Source organism: Dasypus novemcinctus, chromosome 4, assembly GCF_030445035.2.
Source record: "Dasypus novemcinctus isolate mDasNov1 chromosome 4, mDasNov1.1.hap2, whole genome shotgun sequence".
Classification (NCBI taxonomy): domain Eukaryota; kingdom Metazoa; phylum Chordata; class Mammalia; order Cingulata; family Dasypodidae; genus Dasypus; species Dasypus novemcinctus.
Genome location: NC_080676.1, coordinates 88,049,169 through 88,073,689, shown reverse-complemented (window position 1 = coordinate 88,073,689; position 24,521 = coordinate 88,049,169). Strand labels below are relative to the sequence as shown.

General features: G+C 37.3%; 1 protein-coding gene and 1 non-coding gene across 7 annotated transcripts in view; one reads left to right on the top strand and one right to left on the bottom strand.

Annotated features, from left to right (window-relative positions):
• SPICE1 (spindle and centriole associated protein 1) overlaps nt 1-24,521 on the bottom strand; it is a 97,509-nt gene that overhangs the window by 19,514 nt on the left and 53,474 nt on the right. For all 6 annotated transcript variants that reach the window (XR_009185568.1, XR_009185567.1, XM_058295838.2 and 3 more), the window contains 4 exons: nt 14,640-14,782; nt 14,322-14,459; nt 13,700-13,962; nt 11,992-12,123 (listed from right to left, as the gene is read on the bottom strand). Coding sequence is in view for 4 of the 6 variants with exons in the window: in XM_058295838.2 (XP_058151821.1) it covers nt 11,992-12,123; nt 13,700-13,962; nt 14,322-14,459; nt 14,640-14,782 (676 nt within the window). In the remaining 2 variants the exon portion in view is untranslated. The remainder of the gene's footprint in view (nt 1-11,991; nt 12,124-13,699; nt 13,963-14,321; nt 14,460-14,639; nt 14,783-24,521) is intronic.
• On the top strand, nt 12,561-12,685 carry LOC111759735 (small nucleolar RNA SNORA31). Its single transcript, XR_002793631.1, has one exon. It is a non-coding gene; the product is annotated as a small nucleolar RNA SNORA31 (small nucleolar RNA).

Below are 24,521 nucleotides of genomic sequence, written 5' to 3'. Positions count from 1 at the left end.
AAAGAAACACAGAGTCCCAGTGCTGCTGATAAGGATAGAAGCAGTCACAGAAGAACACACAGTGAATGGGCACAGAGCACAGACAACTGGGGGACAGGGAAGGGGAGAGAAATAAATAAAAAAAATAAATCTTTAAAAAAAAAGAACTGAATACCTCTGGTAAAGGTAACTATATAAGTTATTATAAATACTGATACTATTGTATTTTAATTTTTGGTATGTAACTCCACTTCTTAATTCCTACAGGTGACTAAAATGCAAAAGCATAAAAAATAGTGATAAATCTATGATTTGGGACTTACAATATACAAATATTTGTAACAAGCATTAAAAAAGGTGGTGGAAGGAGGGGAATAGGAACACTGTATATGTATGTAATTGATAAGCTGGTATCAAGTCAAATATTGTTATAGATAGGATGTTAAATTTTAACCCCATTGTAAATAAACACAAAGAAAATACATGAAAAATCTATTCAGAAAGAAATAAGAAGGGACTAAAAATGGAATGATTAAAAAAAATCAAATAGTAGGCATTAATGGAAGAACTGAGGGTCAAAAGAGTTAGTGTAAGATCTACAAAGACAAAATAGCAAAATGGCAGAAGAAAGTACTACAGTATCAGTAGTTACTTCAAATAGGAATGGATTAAACTCCACAGTCAAAAGGCAGCAATTGACAGAATGGATTAAAAAAGCATGACCCAACCACATGCTGTTTACCAAGATTCACATTAAATTCAAAGAGATAAGCAGGTTGAAAGTGAAAGGATAGAAAAAATATACCATGCAAGTATTAACCAAAAGAAAGCCGGAGTACTATACTAATATCAGGTAAAAATAGACTAAGTCAAAAGCTGTTACGAAGGGAAGCGGATGTGGCTCAACTGATAGAGCGTCCATCTACCATATAGGAGGTCCAGGGTTCAAACCCAGGACCTCCTGGCCCATGTGGTGAGCTGGCCCACACACAGTGCTGCCACGTACCAAGGAGTGCCACGCCATGCAGGAGTGTCCCCCATGTAGGGGAGCCCCATGCACAAAGAATGTGCCCCACAAGGAGAGCCGCCCCACACTAAAGAAAAAGCACAGCCTGCCCAGGAGTGGTGTCACACACATGGAGAGCTAACGCAGCAAGATGACACAACAAAGAGAGATACAGATTCCCGGTCTGTGTCTGCAAGCAGACACAGAAGAACACACAGCAAATGGACACAAGAGAGCAGACGGGGGGGAGGAGTGGGGAGAAGGGGAGAGAAATTAATAAATCTTGAAAAAAAACAGCTGTTATGAAGGACAAAGAAGGTCATTATATACTAATAAAGGGATCAATTCAATAAAACAATACATATGCACCTAACAGCAGAGACCTAAAATATATGAAGCAAATATTAAAAAGAAATAGCTCTACATCAATAGTAAGAGATTTCAATAATGGATAGAACACTTTCAATAATGGATAGAACAGCTAGACATCTATACATAAGATCAATAAGGAAAACAATACTCTAAATCAGCCAGACAAAACACATATATAGACCACATCAACCAACAAGAGCAGAACACACATTCCTCTCTAGTGCACATGGATCATTTTCCAGGATAGATCATTTAAGTCATAAAACAAGTTCAACAAATTTAAAAATATTGAAATCATACAATGTATCTTCTCTGACCAAGAGAATGGAATAAAGTTAGAAATCAATAACAGAGGGAGAACTGGAAAATTCATAAATACGTGGAAATTAAACAACACATTCAAACAACCACTGGGTCAAAGAAGAAATCACAAGGGAAAAATAGGAAATATCTCAAGGCGAATGAAAATGAAAACACAATGTACCAAAACTTATGGGATACAGTAAAGACAGTGCTGATATATATATGAAGAACCCACAGCTAGTATCATACTCAATAGTAAGAGACTGAAAGCTTTCCCTTTAAAATCAGGTTAAAGACACAGATGCCCACTGTCACCAGTGTTATTCAACATTATATTGAAAGTTCTAGCTAGAGCAATTAGACAGGAGAAAGAAATAAAAGGCATCCAAATTGGAAAGGAAGAAGTGAAACTTTCCCTATTTGAAGATGACATGGCTCTATATAGAGAAAATCCTGAAAAAGTCACAAAACAAAGCTGCTGGAACGAATAAACAAATTAGCAAAGTGGCTGGGTACAAGAACAATACCCCTAAATCAGTAGTGCTTCTAGACACTACAATCTGAAGAAAATTTGAAGGAAAAAAATTCCATTTACAATAGCAATTAAAAGGACCAAAAATCTAGAAATAAATCTAATTAAGGATATAAAGGAATTATATGCAGAAAACTATAAAACATGACTAAAAGAAATCAAAGAAAACTTAAATAGATGGAAAGACATTCTGTGTTCATGGGTTGGAAGACTAAATATTGTGAAAATTTTATCCAAAAGATTTAAAGCTTTAATAAAATTTCAATCAAATTCCAAAAGTCTTCGCAGAAATGGAAAAGCCAATCACCAAATTTATATGGAAGGGTAAGGGACTGTGAATAGCCAAAGCCATCTTGAAAAAGAAGAATGAAATTAGAGAATTCACACTTCCTGTTCTTAAAACTTACCAACCACAAAACCACACTAATCAAAACAGCAAGGTATTGTACAAGGACAGACAAATAGAATAATGGAATTGAATTGACAGTTCAGAAATAAACCCTCACATCTGTGGTCAATTCACTTTTTTTTTAAGATTTTTTTTTTTTTAATTTATTCCTCCCCCCGGCCGCTTGCTTGCTGTCTGCTCTCTGTGTCCATTCACTGTGCATTCTTCTGTACCTGCTTGTCTCCCTTTGTTGCGTCATCTTGCTACGCCAGCTCTCTGCAGGTGCGGGTCATCAACTTTCCGAGGGCACAGGCCAGCTTGCCTTCACAAAGAGCTTCTGGAAATTGAACCCAGGGCCTCCCATATGGTAGACGGGAGCCCATTCACTTGAGCCACATTCACCTTCCAGTCAATTGACTTTTGACAAGAGTACCAAGTCCACATAATGGGGAAAGAACAGTCTCTTCAACAAATGGTGCTGGGAAAACTGGATATCCATAAGAAAAGGAATAATGGTGGACTCTGGCCTCATACCATATACAAAAATCAACTCAAAATGGATCAAAGATCTGAATAAAAGAATCAAAACTATAAAACTACTAGAGGAAAACATAGGGAAACATCTTCAGGATCTTGTGTTAGGCAATGTTTCTTGGACTTTATATACAAAGCATAAGCAACAAAAGAAAATATAGATAAATGGGATGCCATAAAAATGTAAAACCTTTGTGTATCAAAGGGTTTAATCATGAAAGTAAAACAACCACCTACAGAATGGGAGAAAATATTTGGAAAACCATATACCTGATAAAGGTTTAATAGCCAGAATGTATAAAGAAGTCCTACAATTCAACAACAAAAAAATTAACTCAATTGAAAAATGGGCAAAAGACTTGCATAGACATTTCTCCAAAGATGATCTATAAGTGGCCAAAAAGCACATAAAAAGATGCTCCATATCATTAGTCATTACAGAAATGCAAATCAAAACAATGGAGACACCATTTCTCTCCCACTAGAATAGCTTCTATTTTTAAAAACTGGAAAATTTTAAGGTGCTGGAAAGGATAAAGAGAAATGGGAACACTCATTCATTACTGTTGGGAATGTAAAACAGTACAGCCCCTGTCAAAGATAGTTTGGCAATTTCTCAGAAACAATCCCATTTCTAGGTATATAAACAAAAGAACTGAACAGGGACTCGAACAGATATTTGCACATCAATGTGCCTATCAGCATAATTCCCATAATTGTCAAAAGATGGAAGCAACCCAACTACCCAGGAACAGATGAATGGGTAAGTAAAATGTGCTATATACATACAAAAGAATATTACTCCGTCATAAAAAGGAATGAAATTTTGATATCTGCAACAAGGATCAAGCTTGAAGACATTGTGTTAAGCAAAATAAGCCAGAGAGCAATTATCGTATGAGCTCACTAATATGAAATAATTCAAATAAGTAAATTCATAGAGGCAGAATACAGGTGACCAGGGGCAGAGTGGGGTAGGGAATGAGGTGTTAATGCTTAAATTGTACGGACTTTCTATTTAAGTTAATGGTAAAGTTTTTGTAATGAGTGGTGGTGATGGTGATTAACACTGTGAACATAACAGCATTGAATTTTGTATTTGAACGTGTGGAGAAGAGAAAATTTTAGGTTGTATATATGTTACTAGAATAATTTTTTAAAAAAAGAATTGTACAACACAGTGAACTCTAGAATAAACCATAGACTACATACAGTTAATAGGACAATTATAAAAATGTTCTTTCATCAATTGTAACAAATGTACCATACTATTGCAGGGTGTTAATAATAGGATAATATACAGGAACATTTATTTTATGTATGATTTTTCTGTAAAACCTATGACTTCTCTAATAAAAATAAATAAATGAAAGACTAGAGATATCCTGACTAAATGCAATGTGTAATCCTTGTTTGGCTATTGGATCAAAATTAAAAAAAAAAAAAAAAAGTCCATGAAGGACATCGTTGAAACAACTGGAGAAATGTGAACATGCACCATATATTAGATAACAATATTGCATCAATACTACCAGCAATATTGCATCAATTTCCTGAGCACAGTAACTGAATTGTGGTCAAGTACAAGAATGACCTTGTTCTTAAGGACTTGCAACTAATGAATTCTTTGGTGGTTATATGTTAGGATGCCTATGACTAACTCTCAAATTGTTCAGGAAAAAAAGAAGTGTATAAACAGAACAAATGGTAAAATGTTAACACCTACCATATCAAGGTAAAATACTATTATAGTGTTTATTATACTATACTTGAAATTTCATAAGATTACAGGGGGGAAAAAGAAGAAAACTGGTTATATTTGGAAAGGAATAAGAGAAAAGGAGTCTAAGTAGCAGCAATGTCTTAGTTCTTGATCCAAGTGGTATGTACATGATTGTTCATTTTGTGATTATTTATTGAGCTGCTCATTTTTGGTTTGTGTACTTTTCCTATGTTGTTCAATAAAAATCAATTTAAAGAAAAAAAGAAAAACAAATACATCAGGAAAAAGAGACTCAGAATATGACACAACATTTAAACTGATAAACATGAACAGAACAACGATTTATAGTAACATATATGCAATAATGTTAAGGGAAAAAAGAAAAGCACTACTATGTAATAGTGTGCAATACTATTACAATTTTAATTATATTGTTTTTGTGAGAGGGAGAGAGAGTACGTACACATGAGAGATCACTATGATATAATTATATGTTTATGTATATGAGATATATAGACATCTGATAAAAACGAGCTGTGGCCAGAAAGAAGAAATGTTATTAGTAAATACTGATGAATGATGTATACTAAACATCTTTATATCACAGCTCAATTATTCTCCTAAGTGCCATACGCACATACCCAATGGCCTACTCAGTATCTCCATCTAGAACTCAAATATGCTTCTCAAATTTAAAATGTCACAAACCAAATTCCTCCTAAAGTCTCCCCCTCTTCATGATAGGGACACCATCTTTCTAATTGCTTATCCCCAAAGCTTTGGAATTATCCTTGAATGTTCTCCCTATCTTGCACCCCATATTCAATCCATAAGCAAATCCATTGGTCTGCTTCTAAATTTGACCACCTATAGTTCCCAAGCTGCATTCTTAGAAACACTGGGATATCAGAGTGAACTCACAGGGGGCCAAGACATTTTAAATTTTCAAGGAAAACAAGTGATGCTTGACATCTGTCAGACACCTGTGAACTACCAGCTTGAGGTAATTCATGGTTTCAACATTAGTTCACACTACATTCTTTGGATATCATATCTTCATGAAACTGAGTTTTCAGCAATTGTTATGCTAAAAAACAAGTACTGAATAATTAATGTAGACCAAGAAATAAGAGTGATGATATCCAAGATGATTCTAAGTTTTGAGAAGCTGTACAGTGTCCAAAGTGTACACATATCCCATTAGTAGATAATTGTGGTTACTTAACAATGGAATAAAAATATTACTTTCTTTCAATTTATATATCTTAATTTTTTTAACAGCTATTAAGTTGTTAGGACATAAATACTTATTATGTTTAGACCTAACTACTTAATAAATGGAACTGCTAAGTATTTCTTTTGGCTTAGGGTTGCAATGAGATACTATGGGCACTGTGAACTAAGAAAGGGTGATGACATCTAATCTAGTGAACAGAGCAGCCCAAAGTGAACTTTTTAAAACCTAATTCAGATCATGCCTTTTCTCTGTTCAAAACCCTTTGATGGCCTCCCATCTCACTCAGAGGATAAGCCAAAAGTCTTACCCAAGCTGTAAAGTCCTACGGGATACACCTTATATGATCTAGTTCCCTTCCCTGTCCTCTTTTTTTTTTTTTTAGGAGGTAATGGGGATTGAACCTGGGACCTCATATATGGAAAGCAGGCACTCAAACAACTGAGCTATACCTGCTCTTTTTCTTTTCTATAGCAATTCATGAATCTCTTTACCCTTAATTTTGTTTATTCCCATTTGGATTTTACATTTAACAAATTTCAGAATAAGTCATAAGACAATGCCAGAGTGTCTAGAGAGACACATGGAGAACACAGGAAATGCCCTCAAAGACAATGTAGCCAGTGAGGATGACCCCAAGTTAGCAAGTCTCACAGTCCAAAAGACAAACTCTAAAATGTCAGCTGAGATGAAAAGACTACTGGATTATATATGGTCTTCTTATTTCTCTTCAGGATTTTCAGGTTTTTAAATTTTCTGAGTAGATGATATATTATTGAATTTATTCTTCCCTATTATACTATGGAATAAAGTTGTTTTGTTATTAGGCTTTTGCCTTCTGTAGGCTGCAATTTTCCTGAGGATAGAGTTCCTGTTTAATTTACCTTTGTGTTTTCAGCTTGGCACCTTGCAAGAGTGGCTGCTCCATCAATGTGCAATAAATAAATCAATGAATATTTCTCAATACTCAGTAAGGAATTGCAAGGTATGCCTGAAAAACAAACACAAAGAGACACTACCATGCCCTCATTTACTAGCTTAAATGAGCAGTCATTCACGGGTAGATGCTCTGTTCTCGGCACAGGAACAGAGGCCAGAGCTACCAAGTACAGATATATAAAGGTATTTAGCGAAGGGCATGTGTAACCTTCCAAGAGGTCTACTCTCTAATGCATTTGGATACCACACATTTAATGCCAGCTCCATATGTGGAGGTCTTTGTAACCTTTGCTAACTATCCTTTGATCCTCCTCCTGGGAATTTACCTTAGGGAAATTATTATATAAAGACTATACTGAAACCATTTAAACCATTAATACTCGTTTTTTTTTTTATTAGAAAAGTTGTAAGTTTACAGAAAAATCACGCGTAAAATTCAGAGTTCCCATATAGTACCTATTATTAACACAACGTGTTAATATGGTCAAGTTTGCTGCAACTCGTGAAAGAACATTTTTACAATTGGTACTGGTTTACATTAGGGTTCACTGTGTATATTCTACAGTCCTATAGATTTTGTTGTGTGTGCTTTTTTTTTTAAGATTTTTATTTATTTCTCTCCCCTTTCCCGCCCCCCCCAACAAGTTGTCTGCTGTGTCCATTCGCTGTATGTTCTTCTATGTCCGCTTGTATTCTTGTCAGCAGCACTCAGAATCTGTGTCTTTCTTTGTTGCGTCATCTTGCTGCATCAGCTCTCCGTGTGTACGGGGCCACCCTGGGCAGGCTGCACTTTTTCACGCCAGGCGGCTCTCCTTATGGGGCCCACTCCTTGCACGTGGGGCTCCCCTATGCATGGAACATCCCTGTGTGGCATGGCACTCCTTGCACGCATCAGCACTGCGCGTGGGCCAGCATCACACGGGTCAGGAGGCCCTGGGTTTGAACCTTGGACCTCCCATATGGTAGGCGCACACCCTATCCATTGGGCCAAATCCGCTTCCCTGTTTGTGCTTTTTATTGAGCTAACATATATACAACTTAAAATTTCCTATATGCCATTACCACCATCCATTACCAAAATGTTTCCATCATCCCAAATAGAAACTCTGTATAATTTAAGCATTAACTCCCCATTCCCTACCTCCACCATGACCCCTAATAACCTATACTCTAGTTTTTACCTTTATGAATTTACTTATTCTAATTATTTCATATCAGTGAGATCATACTATAATTGCCCTTTCATTAATACTGTTTAAAATAGAGAAAAGTTGGAAAGAAACATCAAAGCACATGAAATTAAGCAAATAAACTTTGGTATATCTATGGGTACTTTTACATAATAATTGCTATAAAATTGAGCTTATTGATATTGAAAGCTGTTCATGATATATCATTAAATGAAAAATTATGTTATAAAGAATATATATGGTACTGTGACACTGCTGCATATATATACAGATACATCCTTATGGTAGGATCCTATATACCTAGAAAGAGATCTGGAAGACACTTCAACGAGCCTCAGGGGTTGTCTTTGGGGCAAACAGGATTTGGGGGTGGTTTGTTCCCTTCCTTTTCATTGTCTGTATTTCTGATGTTTTTGTAATAAGCACAAACTGCTTTGCAAAAAGGGGGGAAAAACCAAAGTCACTTTTACTCGTAAAAAGAAAAGATAAACTATCTAGGATTAGGAAAGACACTTTAGCAGCATTAAGAGTTATGAGAGTTATGTGGCCTTTTCCACACTTCACTCCCACCACACTGATTTCCTTGATGTTTTTGAGCTTGTCAGGCACATTTCCATTCAAGATTTTTGCACTTGTTCTTCCTTCTGCTTACACTCTTTTCTCAGCTGCCTGCATGCTTGTTCCCTTACTGCCTTCAGAGTTTTGCTCAAATGTCACCTTCTAAGAGAGGCATGCCTCACCCTGTTTACCAATGGATTCCCCTAACCTAGGTACTCTATATCCCTCTTCCTTGCCTTATTTTTTATAGCACATAACCACCATTTAACATAACTATATGTAGTTATCCCTTCCACATTGTGGGGCCTAAGGGTGCAGTTGTCCCCATGATCTGGAAAATCCGTCCAAATTTTTTGGCCCTCTCTTTGTATCAGAGAACAAATCTGAATTTTTTCTTTTACTTTTTTTTTTTACATTTTATAACTCTCTCAATGATATTACTGGCATTGACAATACTGAATTCCTTCCACACTATCATTACATTTTGTCAGGGTTTTCTTCCTTAGTCTCTATGATCTTCTCCACTGAGTAGCACATGCAATGTGCCTTAAATGTCTGTATTACCCCTGATTAAAAGGTTGAATGAGGGACATTGTGTTAGGTGGCATATAAATGACTTCAACACCCTCAGTGTGGAACTCATGGGGTTCTAGGAGGCCGGGGCCATTGTCCAGAAGCAATAATACCTTAAAAGGTAATCCTTTGACAGCAAGGTATTTTCTAAATCCCAGCACAAAACACTGATGGAATCAGTAAAGGAAAAGTGATTTGGTTGTCCATGCTTTCTTACTGAACATCCAGAAGATAGGCAGGTGGCACGTGTCCTTTCATTTCAAAGGTCAAGGGTTATATATCAGGACTGTCTTTATTATGGCACAAAAGAGCAGGGTTATCCTATTGCTGCTTTAAAACCTGTGGCTCCATTCTCTTCTTGGCTGATGTACGTCCTCTGAGGCACTTTTTTTCCCAATATAGGGCAGTTTCATCAGCATTGAACATCTGTTCCAGTTTGTAGCCTTTCTCTTCAATCAATATCCTCAGGATTTCAGGAAACTCCCTAGCTGTCTCTTAATTAGCAGGTGCTGCCTCTTCCATTACTTTTATTTTTTTAATATTTTTTATTCATTTTTTTTAAAGATACATAGATCCCACAAAATGTTATATTAAAAAATATGAGGTTCCCATATACCCCACTCCCCACACCCCCTATTCCTCCCACGTCGATAACTTCTTTCATTACTGTGGTACATTCATTGCATTTGATGAGCACATTTTGGAGCACAGCTACACAGCATGGATTATAGTTTACATTGTAGTTTACATTCTCTCCCAGTCCATTCAGCGGGATATGGCAGAATATATAATGTCCTGCATCTGTCCCTGCAATATCATTGAGGACAACTCCAACCTCTGAAAATGCCCCAATATGACATCTATTTTTCCTCTTACATTGCAGTCTTTACTCGCCTGAAAATCCGTAGCGGTAGACCCTTCATTTTCATTTTCCTTTAGGGAATCAAATAGGGACTTAGCTTTTTCTTGGATGATGCCAGAGTCTATTGGAACGCCCTTTTTATAACAATCCTACACCTAAAAGGATGCTGTACTTTCTATGCAAGAGCAATAGGGATCTCTTAGTTATGCAAATGTTTTGCAGTTGTTGGTGCTCAGGATTTCCTTCTCTTTTTTCTTGATAAATTTTACAGTCCACTCATTAATTCAGTAAACAGCGGCCAACTGCAGCAGCTGTTTTGCCTAAAAGAAGCATCTCTAACAATTCTACGTTTTCGTTCAAGATCATCACTTTCCTTTGTTTCTTGGGAGCACTTTCCAAACCACTAGGAACACTAAACTTGGGACCCATGATTTTAATAGAATTTCTGGTGTTTAAACAACACAAGACTAGAAACTAAGATCACTGCAAGATCACTGGCAATGTCATATCCAAGGGCCATAAACACACTTGGCATCCCAAGCCAGTGTGTAGAACCTCTGTTCTTTTAGTACAAATTTCATTTTAAGGAAAAAAACAGTGCAGCTGTTCATTTGTTATTAAGCAGTAAAATACATATTGTACAGGTAATATATATAATAGTACATACATTTTATGCATTTATGAGTTACTAAACTTTTTAAGATATCTCTACCTTTCTAGCCTTTGTGTGTCATCTGACAGCTTTCACGTTCTTTCTGCAAACTTTAACTTTTTACTTTTTTTAAATTTAAAAATGAAATTGTATATATTTATGGTATTAAAAGATAAAATACGTTGATATTATACAATACTGTACATATATTTTATGCATTTTTGAGTTTCTATACTTTTTCTGTGTCATTTGCCTGCCTTTGTGTGTTTTCTGCAGCTTCCGCAAAACCTCCCCAAAATTCCCATTTAATTTTTTATGCCAACTCACAATATATCGAAACTGCAATAGCGAAAGTCCTGATATGGAAAGGATAATTGTAATTATTTCTCAATTTTTTTAATCACATATCTTATATCCATGGACACAAACACACATTGAGTACTAACTGCTTTTCTAGTTTTGTTTGGCTGAAAAATAAGAGTAATAATAATAACCACCACTTGAGAACAAAATCATGAATAAAACAGTCTGTTCTCAAGCAGTCACAGTCTCAGTGTCAGGTACCTTCACGAGTATAACACGCTTTGATAAAGCAAAGAGACAGCAATTTCCAGAGAGTACTAAAAGTACACAAAGGAAGAATGCTTAAGCAGCATGGAGCCAATAAAGTTTTCCCAAAGAGATACAGCCTAAATTCTTTTTAAAAAGAGTAATTAGTCATACAAGAGGACTTATTTAAATAAGATGTTGTAAACAACCATAAAAAGCATCAGATGTGATTACAAGAGGCCTCCACAAAGGCCCCTGCTGTTTTAAAATTAAAAGGAACCATCATAAAAATGATTTCACATTTCAATAACATATTATAATATTGGTAGTTATTGTTTAAATGTAGATCCTGTCTTTCCCACTGTATAGTAAGTTTCTTAACGTTGGTAGACTTATTCTATGTATCTTTTTGTAGACCAAGATTTTACGATAGTTCCTCCCACAGAATGAATGCTCAATAACTGTTAACACTGATGACAATAAAGAAGTGAGTAATAACATCAGCAAAACTAAACCAAAGGAAATAATAGAACTCTTTACGTCCTTAAAGATGCTTTACACTACTAAACAGAAATCTTTAGGATGTTATCTCAGTACCTGTATAGTAGTATTTTCTTCTCTAAGAAGAATAATTTCAGCTGTCAGAGCATCAATGAGCTCCCGATGATCACCTAATACTTGTTCCAGCTGCTGCCTGGTCTCCACTTCTTTACGCAGTTGCAGCTCACTCTGCAAAACATATCAAATAAACTTCCATCGATAGCATCACATGTTGAAAACAAAGTCTCTACTCAAAGCTGTCAAAAAACATGTTTACAAAGAATTACATGTGACAGTAACGAGAATCTTTAAATTTTACTATACCATTTTATCCATGTAAATATATCACCTATTCAAAAATAAAAATATATATATGTAATTAAAAATAAATGGGCTCACAATACTCCCTGTGCACTCCATCTCTCACTCATCCTTCAGGTCCATTTCTCTTCTTTGCATTTATCATTTATAATTACATATTTATCTGAGTACTTACTTGCTTATGCCTGTTATATGTGGATTATATACTTCCATTCCTTCTATTTATTTCCAAAATAAATGCCTAATATTTACTAAGCAATTACTTTGTGAAGGGCTTTGTTCTGAACACTTTGAAACTCTTTTAAATGCATCTCAGGCAGACCTTAAACAGTTAATGTCTGCTGTTAAGGTTTCCACCACAGATGCAAGAAGAAGGTCCTTGTGCTTTCTGTCTGGTGTGGCAACCAAGATTGAATGAGGGAACACGGGGGAAAAGAAAAAGAAATGACAACGGGAGAGCAGGTATTGCTCAGTGGTTTGAGCACCTGCTTCCCATGTAGGAGGTCCCAGTTCAATTTCCAGTATCGATCAATAGATCAATCAATCAATCAATAAATGCCAAAAAGGGTTTGGATTTAAATGGTTTTGCTTTGTAAATCAAATGATTACCTAAAAAGTACATGTTTTTAAGTCTAAAATTTTATACTTAAATTGCACAGCAAAAGTTTTGGTAATGGATAGTAGTGATGGTAGTACAACATTGTGAATGGAATTAACATCACTGAATTACATATTTGAATGTAATTAAAAGGGAAACTTTTAGGTTATATATATGTTACTAAAATAAAAATATGAAAAAAATATATAGTACAACTATAAAAATATTCTTTCATAAATTGTGACAAATATATCACACAAATGCAAGGTGTTTATAATAGGATTTTATATGGGAACCCTATATTTTATACATGATTTTCTGTAAAACTACAACTTCTCTTATTAAAACAAGAAAGAAACACCTACTACAAAGCAACAGTAATCAGAACAGTGTGGTGCTGGCATAAGAATAGACATATAGATCAATGCATTAGAATTCAGAATCAAGAAATAAATCCTCACATACATAGTTAATTGATTCTTAACAAAGGTAGTAAAACAATTAAATGGAAACAGAATAGTCTTTTCAACAAATTGTGCTGGGATAACCTGCAAAACAAAATAGTTGAACCCCGACCTCACACAATATACAAAACTATCAAAATGGATCAAAGACTTAAATGTAAAAGCTAAAACTATAAAATTTTTAGAAGAAAACGTAAGCACAAATTGTTGTGTGCTTGAATTAGGCAATGGTTTCTTAGCTATGACACCAAAAGCACAAGCAACAAAGCTATTCAAGTTTGTACTGTATTCGGAGGTTTCAATCAAGTGGCTAGGAAAAACCTCCCACACAATTCTGCCTATTCCCTAGCTGGGTACTCTAATAACCTCCTCGTGCTCTTACCTCTTTAAGGTAACGAACCAGGCGACAAAGGGAGCTCACCAGGGACAAAGTAAAGCCTGTAAGTCCTTGACTGCTCTGCAGCCCCTTTACTTCACGTCCTGTCCACCGCTCATATTCCTCCATTTCGTGTTCCACTTCATGTATCATGTGTTTGAGGACATCCAGACTGGAATTATTGCTTGGTAAGTCTGCAGAGGTTGTGCTTGTTGATAACATGGTTTTCTTCAGCTTGGAAGGAGCATACAAATCTGGTTTTCTTTTCACTGATAATGACAGAAATCATTTTATTTAGAAGGTCAGGAAAAATTTCAACTAGCAAACTGCTAGAAAAACCTTTGAGACTGCTGTTCATAGTTTATAAAAGGTTTCATAGACGTTATTACCATTTTTCTCTTAAAATTGTATGCAGTTTAAACCAATTTTATATTATTTATAATGAGTGGACTAGAACCACCTTTCTACAGAGTTTACTTGGGATGGAAGGAGGCATTTATCTAATATTCGACAAACTCTTAGTTAATTGGATCCAACTTGAGCTTAAGGCTAAAAAACACTAAGAGATTAAGATAGCTTTATCAAGTAATGTATTTATCATTTATCTTTATAAATTAAGGGACTGCACCTTTATTTAACAGCTGTTTTTGTTTCCTTGAGTTCAGCACTTGTCCCACAACATAGCTTGAGTCTAGGGTCTCATTAGATTTTTCAGGCTGAAGCCTGACGTGGATTCCCTTGACAGCATTGGTAGCATTCAGAGCAGCTAAAAGAAAAACATTTCCAAAAGTATCTTAAGTTAAAAAAAGTAATATTTCAACTGATAGATTAAGTGTTTTACTCAATTAGGTTAAGACAGTCAAACTAAAACATTCCTTAAAAAAACAATAACAACAAATAAAGCAGTCTATTACTCTGTGATAAACCATGCAATAGGGTAACAAACCTCTTTGTTCCCCTGATGGAGTAGTACATGATGGAGTTCTCGGAGGGGCTATTATTTTTGACTGTGTTGCTATTTTCTGCTGAATATCGGTCCACAGTTTATTAATTACCTCAGAATTCTCTTCCTTTAGTTGGTGGAGAAACCTATAAATTATATGACAATAAGAATAGGTGCCATCATTTAAATTGTTTAATTGATTACTTACATAGTTAAAATTATCACTTTAACTGATAAGACTGATGACCAAAATGTCTGTCATCTTAGTGTTAGATGGAATCATGCCATCTCTCTCCCAGTTTCCAACATCCCCGAAAGGAGGCTTTTTGCCTTTCTGAAGTATAATGACACCTATCCATTCTCCTCTCTCTTTTTCTAGAAGAAAGGAACTAAGCATATATGGCTCAGACTCTTCTTGTTTCTCTCTCCTACAAAGGAGCCTGTCCTCAGAGTACAGACAGTCTCTGTTCATCACTGAAATGAATTTAATGGAGCAGACTCTGCTTCTATTGGGTGGGCAGACAGTGGAGGGAGGGAGTGGGAATCAAAAGAGGAGCTGCAGTTTAGGGGGTTACTATTTGCAAGCCCTTTTGATTGCAGAGCTAAACTCTATGCTACTCTATTTTTTTCATCTTAACTGTCTGATTCATTTGTGCATTTCTCAATTATACAGCCATAAAAAGGCATGAAGTAGTGACACATACTTCACCATGGAAGAAGCCAGTCACAAAAGGCCACATTTCACATGATTCCATATGTATGAAATGTCCAGAATAGGCAAAATTAGAGAGACAGAGTATAAATTAGAGGTTGTCTAGGGATGGGAGGAAGGGGATTGGGAAAGCATTAGAAAGACTCCTTTGTAAGACAGTGTTAAGTCTAAGTCTACCCTTCAGGAAAAATCCCAAGAAAATGTGGTAATGAGAATTCTTTTTAAATTGGGGGGGGGACACTAAATCAGTCTATGAAACATAATAACACTAACAAGAAAAAAAATAGCAGAATACTACCTGTGGTAGGCTGAAAAATGGTCCCACAAAATATATCCATGACCTAACCCCAGAGACCTACGAATATTACTTTCAATGAAAAAAAAACAAGTTCTTTTCATATGTGATTAAGTTAAGGATTTTGAGGTGGGGAACATTATCCTGGATTATCTGGGTTGGCCCTAAATACAAACACATGTATCCCTTTAAGAGGGAGACAGAGGGAGATTTTGGCACAGACACAGAGAAGGTGATGTGAAGATGAAAGCAGAGATTGGAGTGATGTGGCCCAAAGGTAAGGCATGCCAACAGCCACCAGCAGCTGGAAAAGGCAAGAAACAGATTCTCTCCTAGAGACTCCAGAAGGAGAATGGAGGGAGTGCCAACACCTTAATTTCAGTCTAGTGAAACTGATTTTGAACTTCTGGCATCTAGGAATGTAAGAATAAATTTCTGTTGTTTTTTAAGTCACCAAGTTGGTCATAATTTATTACAGCAACCCCAGGAAACTTATTAGTCACCTTAAATTTTGCAACTTTCACTTAAAAAGATCAAATATATATATATATATATATATATATATATATATATATATATATATAAATGGAATTAGTTTAAAGTATTTATCTCCATCTTACAACAATAAACTCCCTTAGATCCAGAACTCTGATTTATTCAATTTGGGCAATTCTTTGATCCAAATCCAAGCACCTTCCATTTTCCTTGCTAACTACTTAAAGGCACCAATTCTATTTTATGTCATCATCAATTACAATAAGGTTCTAAGGACATCATTTCATAGACAACTTAGCAATAGCAGTGTCTCCATTTTAAATCCTTAACATGCAAATCCCTACCCAAAAGAAGATGTCCAAGCCTACTGGAAACATCAACATTTCTTCCTATTCAGTTGATGCCACTTGGGCTTTCCTCCTCTCATATTTTTTACTCCCTTCTTGTCATGATGTCTGTAACATCACCTTTCCCTCCCCCAACCCAGCCTTACTTCTCCCAACGCAATGGTCTACTGAGTGGGTAAGGCAGTGGCAATGGGAAAACACCTGCAATCACTGCTCCCTCATTCTGAATGTACTGATCCTCATAAATATGAGTGAACCAGTAGAGTCTTTCACAGATTGTTTAAAAACTTAATTTTCATATAATATCTTGATGAGAAATTTGTTAAGTGTTCACAGGAGCATATACTCATAGAAATTTTCAAACCAGAAGGCACATATAGAAGGTTGGATTAAATACCCCAATTTAGACATTTAGTCTTCATCTACAGTGCTGCGGGTATGATCCCATTGCAAATAGGTTCTCTTGAATGTTATTTTAGTAAAGTGTAGCCCAACTCCATGAGGTTGGGCCTTACACCAGATAAGAAGAGTCCTTCATAAGCATAAGAAATTCAGACATAAAAAAACAAAGCCCCAGAGAAGAACCAGAAGCAGAATGTCAGTGGAACCCAGAAGAGAAAGGAAAGGGCATTACCATGTGATGGGTAAACCAGGGAACCCAAGGACTGCCAGCTGGCCAGAATGCTAATGATCCTGGAAGGAAGCAAGCCTTCTAGCATCAGAAACATGAGCCAATAAAATTCCTGTTGTTTAAGCCAAGACCAGTTCATGGTATTTGTGATCATAGCCTTGCAAAACTAAGACAGCACCTTAGAGATAATATATTCTACCCCTTATAGTTTACAACTGAGAAAATAAGGATGTACACATTATCTAACCAGTAAATAATGGAAATCTTAATCTTTGGATTCCAAGTCTAATGCATAGTACTATACCTCATGCTGACAACATTTTCAGAGGTTTTTAAAAATAGGAAATTGTCTGTTTACACAGCTAAAGAAATAAAACTAACCTTAATAGAAATTTTTTTAAAAACATTATTTTTATTCAAATATAAAGAATAAAAGCAATTCTGTATAAGACTATTTATATTTAGGTCCTGAAAGGAAAAGGGCTTAAAAAGCAATACAGGGAAGCAGACTTGGCCCAATGGATAGGCCGCCTACCACATGGAAGGTCCGTGGTTCAAACCCCAGGCCTCCTTGACCGGTGTGTAGCTGGCCCACGCACAGTGCTGATGTGCACAAGGAATGCCCTGCTACGCAGGGGTGCCCCTGAGTAGGACAGCCCCATGAGCAAGGAGTGCGCCCCGTAAGGAGAGCCGCCTAGCGTGAAAGAAAGTTCAGCCTGCCCAAGAATGGTGCCGCATACACGGAGAGCTGACGCAGTAAGATGACGCAACAAAAAGAGACACAGATTCCTGTGCCACTGACAACAACAGAAGAACATGCAGCAAATGGCAGGCTTGCCCGCACACTGCAGAGAGCCACGCAGCCCACAAGCACCATGGAGCACCTCCTGACCCGCAAGCACCTTGGAGAGCTGACTCAGCAAGGTGGCACAACAAAAAAACGGAGACAAGCAAAACACAGAAAAGAGCTCAGCAAATGGACACAGAGAGCAGATAACAAGCAAGCCACAAGGAGGGGAAATAAAAAAATATAAATAAATATAGACACAAGAAGAATGCACAGCAAATGGACACAGAGAGCAGACAGCATGCAAAAAGCCACAACGGCGGGGGGGGGGGGGATTAAAAAAAAAAAAAAATATGGGAGCAGATGTGGCTCAAGCAATTGGGCGTCCACCTCTCACATGGGAAGTGGGCCCAGGCTCGGTTCCCAGTGCCTTCTAAAGAAGACAAACGGTGAGCAGACATTGAGCAAAAACAACAAGAAGACGAGAAAAAATGAGCAGAAAATGAGCAATAACAATGAGCAAAAACAAACAAGCAAGGAGCAGATATGGCTCGTGCAGTTGAGCTCCCACCTCTCTCGTGGGAGGTCCTGAGTTCAGGTCACAGTGCCTCCTAAAGAAAAAAACTGAAAGATAATGAGCAGACAATGAGCAAAAACCAACAAGCAGACAAGCAAAAACAATGAGCAAAAGACAAGGGAGCCATCTAGGGAGAGGGAGAAGGAAAAAAAAAAAGATAATACAAATTTGCAGGTTTCTCTAAGAAAATCATGGCCAGATAAACAAAGCACTCCACACAGCCTCCAAAACACTATGTAGTTCCCAAAGAAAAGCAAATAAAACAACACATAACCCATACCTTCTATATTACTGGAAAAGAGAAAATATTACTAACATCAAATTACCTACAAGTAGAAAAATAAGCTCCAAATTCCAGCAAAGATATTTCTTAAGCTCCTATCACAAGCCTTTGGACAGAGTGGGGGCAGTATGAAATGAATGCACAGAAAAGAGCAGAACTGAGAGCCTAAGGGTGGCAAAAATTGCCACCAAACAGAGCAAGTTCACTTTCAGTGTGCAAATACTTAAAAAAAGTTCTAGGACATTATAACAATGACTACAGGGAAGCAGCCTGAATGCATGCAGAACTCATGGTGGTCATCTTACAAAGTCATCACTTCCTGAAAAGAAGAGAGTGAACAACAAAGGACAGACATTCTTTGGAGACTTAAGTGGCAAGGAGGAAAAAAAGCAAGAATCCTTTAAGACAAAAGAGAATCACAACAGTGGCAGAGAAATCAACTTTCACCCACCAATACTCCAAAAAAACCCCAAACCACCTACAGCAGTTTGATATTATTGATGAATTCCAAAAAGAAATATTGGATTATGTTTGTAAACTGATCTTTTCCCCCGGGCATATTAGATTATATTGGATTCAGATGTTTACTTGATTAAGCAATCAGGTAAACCTCTTGTGCCAGTAGGGCATTGAAGCCCCTACCCTTGGTGGGTGGGAACTCAAAGATAAAAGACATGGCAAAGGACAGAAGGGATTTTTGATGTTGGAGTTTTGATGTTGGAGTTTGACGTTGGAGTTTGATGATGAAGTCTTAAGTTGGAGCCCCAGAAAGTAAGCTCACAGAGGAAACAGAAGCCAGCCCGAGGAAGAGAGAACTCCTGGGCCCAGGAAAAAGAAACCTGAGGAAAGGAGGAAACCAGGAAGCCTTCTGAACCCTCACAGATGTCGGCAGCCATCTTGCTCCAACACGTGGAAATACAGACTTTGGTGAGGGAAGTACTTATGCTTTATGGCCTGGTATCTGTATGCTCCTACCCCAAATAAATACCCTTTATAAAAACCAACCGATTTCTGGTATGTTGCATCAGTACCCCTTTGGCTGACTTAACACACCACCCATTAAATAAACTACTTCACTGTAACTGACAGAGAGAGCACTCTTGAAATAGGAGTTTCATAAGCCATTCAAAACTCCCAACTCTGTCCACAAAATGTACGAACTAGAACAATCTACATTCATAAAAAGACAACACAATAAACCAAATATTGAAACTGAAATATTTCAGCTAATGAAAATCCCTCCCCCCCACAAAAAATCCATGAAACAGAAAAAAACTGTAATACACCACTCCAGACAGAACTAAATATACTTAAAAAAGCATTTGGAAATATATATTTTTTAATCTTAAACCAGAAATTCCAAAACTAAGAACAAAAACATACAAAAAAACCCAGGAAGAAACAAAATAAGAATTGACTGAACTCAGGAAGGAAATAAAAAAAAAAACACCTCAGAAATAAAAATTAAATTATAAGATGCTCAAGGAAAAATTATTAAATAAAATTTAATAGGGAACAATGAAGAATTACAGGCAAACAATCAAGAGAATTTAAAAAAGATCAAGAAGAATAAAAAGAGAGCGAACAACCAGCAATATGGCGGCAGGGTAAGGCGTTCCTAGTCAGTTCATGCTAGGGGGCAGTTAGTAATCACCCAGAGCTATCTAAAGCACCTGTTTAGGGGCTCCTGGAGACTGAAGAGCATCCTGCCATATCCTTCAAAGAATGGAAGGAGATGACTCATTCGTAAGTAGAGCACTCCACATCCCAGAGGCCGGTGCCCATCCTCCGCTGGCAGCACAAGCTGCCTCGGGAGTTATTCTGTGGCTGGAATTGGAAGTTTCACTTCCCAAAAACAGGGGAGGAAGAGAAAGTTGGGCACCAACTTCAGCTATTGATTAGTAAATTCGGCAAGCTAAATATAATCCTAAAAACAGCTGAAGTTGAATCAAGTCAGAAAAAGGCCAGTAGCCACCATTTTAATTCTGCCCTCGACATGAGGGGAAGCACCGTAGACTGAAAATCACAGTGCTGGCAAGGAAAGTCTTCTTACCATTCAGATCAGATTGCAGCTCTAGCCTAATCCCCAGCCCCACCTCCGGCAGGGAGAAAGCTGGGGGCCTGTGCCAGCCTCTCCAGGAAAATAGAGATCACACTGCAGAGGCTGGTAATCATCCTACTCTGGCACTGCAAGCTGCCTCAGGAGCTATTCTTTAGCTGTAATTAGAAGCTCTCTTTCTCAAAAACAGGGGAGGAAGAGATGGTTGGTCACTGATTTCAGCTTCTGATTAGTATATTCAGTGGACTAAAGTATAATCCTAAGAACAGGTAAAGTCTGAACTTGTTCAAGTGGGAAAGAAGCCAGTAGCCACCATTTGAACTCAGCCCCCAGCATGAGGGGAAGCCAGGTTGACTGTAAATCACCATGACCATAAGCACCATCTTCTTTCACCCAGATCAGCTTGCAGTCCTAGCCTAGGCTTCAGTCCCACCTTTGGCAGGGAAGAAGCTGGTGGACCCTCCACCAGCCTCTCCCAGTAACCGCAGGTACATTCAGCTGGACAGAGTTGGAAGTCTACCAGGGAATCTGTGGTCAGTTTGGAACCACAGGGCATAGATTCCTGCTGACACCTACAGCTCCATCCCTGCCCCAGGCAGGGAAGAAAGGGGCATGAAGCTTCATCAGTCTGTCTGGGCAACTACAGTCTAGGCCTGCAACTACTTGGATTATTACACACAGCTGTGGCTCTGTCCCTGCCCCCGGCAAAGGAGAAAGTTGGAAGAAGCTTCATTGGTTCCTGGGGCAATGAGGGCAGCTTGAGCCTCCACAGGTTATAGTACCACCTACATCCTTGATACCTAATACACAACCAGCAAGGGAGAAAGGGTAAGAAAGCACTAAACTAAAGAGAGAAACTGCACCCAGAATAAATACATCTAGTAAGCCAGATGCCAAGATGCCAACAAAAAATTATAATCCACACCAAGAAACAGGAAGCTATGGCCCATTTAAAGGAACTAGATAAGCATCCAGATGACATAAAGGAGTTGAAACAACTAATCATAGAAGTTCAAACAAATTTCCTTAATAAATTGAATGAGATGGCTAAAGAGATTAAGGATATTAAGAAATCATTGGATGAGCACAAAGAATTTGAAAGCATACAGAGAAAAATAGGAGATATTACGGGAATGAAAGGTACAATAAATGAAATATCCTGCCATAAACCACTGAATGTACTGGGGAAGAGGGTAAACCACAATGTAAACTACTATCCGTGTGGTACAGCAGTGCTCCAAAATGTAGTCACCAAATGCAATGAATGTGCCAGTGATGAAAGAGGTTGTTGATGTGAGAGGAGTGGGGTGAGGGGGGATAGGGGGGTATATGGGAACCTCTTATATTTTTTGAATGTAATATTTTTTGTGATCAATGTATCTGCAAAAAAATACAATAAAAAATTATGAAAAAAAATACAGTAGAATCATACAATAGCAGATTTGAGAAAGCAAAAGAAAAGATAGTGCGCTTGAAGAAATGGCCTCTGAAAGATTTGGCCCAAGGGTTAGGGCGTCCTCCTACCTCATGGGGAGGTCCAAGGTTCAAACCCAGGGTCTCCTGACCCATGTGATGAGCTGGCCCACGTGCAATGCTGATGCACACAAGGAGTGCTGTGCCACGCAGGGGTGTCTCTCGCGTAGGGGAGCACCACGCACAAGGAGCGCACCCTGTAAGGAGAGCCACCCAGCGCGAAAAAAGTGCAGCCTGCCCAGGAATGGTGCCGCACACACACAGAGCTGACGCAACAAAAAGAGACACGGATTCCGGTGTCGTTGACAAGAACACAAAGCGAACACAGAAGAACACAAAGTGAATGGACATAAGAGAGCAGACGACAGGGCGGAGGTGGGGAAGGGGAGAGAAATAAATAAAAATAATTATTTTAAAAACAGTGAACATAAAAAAGAAGAGATGAAGGAGGAAAAAAAATTGAACAAGGTCTCAGGGAACTAAATGACAGCAAAAGATGCGCAAACATATGTGTCATGGGTGTCTCAGAAGGAGAAGAGAAGGGAAAAGGGGCAGAAGGAATATTTGAAGAAATAATGGTAGAAAATATCCCAACCCTATTGAAGGACATAGATATTCATGTCCAAGAAGCAAAACATACTTCCATCCAAATAAGTCCGAATAGACCAACTCCAAGATACATACTAATCATAATGTCAAATGCCAAAGACAGAGACTTCTGAGACCAACAAAAGAAAAGCAATGCATAACATATAAGGGATACCTAATAAAACTAAGTGCTGATTTCTCATCAGAAACCATGGAGGCAAGAAGACAGGGTATGATATATTTAAGATACTGCAAGAGAAAAACTTCCAGCCAAGAATCTTATACCCTGGTAAACTGTCTTTCAAAAATGAGGGTGAGTTTAGAATATTCACAGATAAACAGAAACTGAGTTTGTAACCAAAAGACCGACTTTGCAGGAAATTCTAAAGGACTCACTACAGCCTGAAAAGAAAAGACAGAAGAAGAAGAAGGCTTGGAAGAGAGCCTAGAAATGAAGATTATATCAGTAAAAGTACCTAAAAGTGTCAAGAGTGGTGAAAATAAAACATGACAGATAACACACAAAAATTTAGGAATACACTTAACCAACGATATAAAGGACTTGTATTTGGAAAACTACAACTCATTGTTAAAAGAAATCAAAAAAGACCTAAATAATTGGAAGAATATTGCAATGTCACAGATTGTAAGACTAAATATCATTAAGATGTCATTTCTAAAATAAAAATTAAAAAATTCTCAAATTGATATACAGATTCAATGCAATCCCAATAAAAATTCCACCAGCATTTTTTAAATAAATGGAAGACATTATTTGGAAGGGTAAGGGGTCCTGAATAGTCAGAAACATCTTAAAAAGGAAAAGCAAAGTTGGAGGATTCTCACTTGCAAATTTTAAATCATATAGCATTGTATTGGCATAAAGTCAGACACATAGACCAATGGAACAGAACTGATGGTTCAGAAATAGACCCTCACATGTATAGTCAAGTGATTTTTGACTAGCCTATCAAACCTACCCAGCTTGGGCAGAACAGTCCATTCAACAAATGGTGCTGAAAGAACTGGATATCCACAGCCATAAGAAGGAAAGAAGACCCCTATTTCACACCTTATATAAAAGTTAACATACAATGGATCAAAAACCTAAATATAAAAACAAAAACCATCAAGCTTCTAGAAGAAAATATAGAAAAATATCTTCAAGACCTGGTGGTAGGTGGTGGATTCTTAAAGGAGATCAGAGGAGGACGGAGATGGACTACTGATATTTAATGTATGTAGAAGTTTTAATTAACTTTACTGTAAAAGTGTAGAAATGTATAGAGTTGATTTTAACATATTATGATGAGGAACAGCTGGTTTATAAATGGGAATGTGGCTGGAAAAACGTAGTCTAGGGATGTAAATGCCAATTGATAGAAAGCTAGAGAATAATCTAGGGACTGACTAACATGGTAAACCCAGAGATAGATGAGAATGTGGTTGATGGTACAGATTTAAGAATATCCTAGGTGAGAGATGGGGGGTATATGCGGACCTCATAATTTTTGAATATCCTGGGTGAGGCGGGTGGGGGGGTATATGCGGACCTCATAATTTTTTAATGTAACATTAAAAATTAATTTTAAAAAAGATGAATAAGAAAGAAAGTTTGAGAACTTGAAAAATATATAT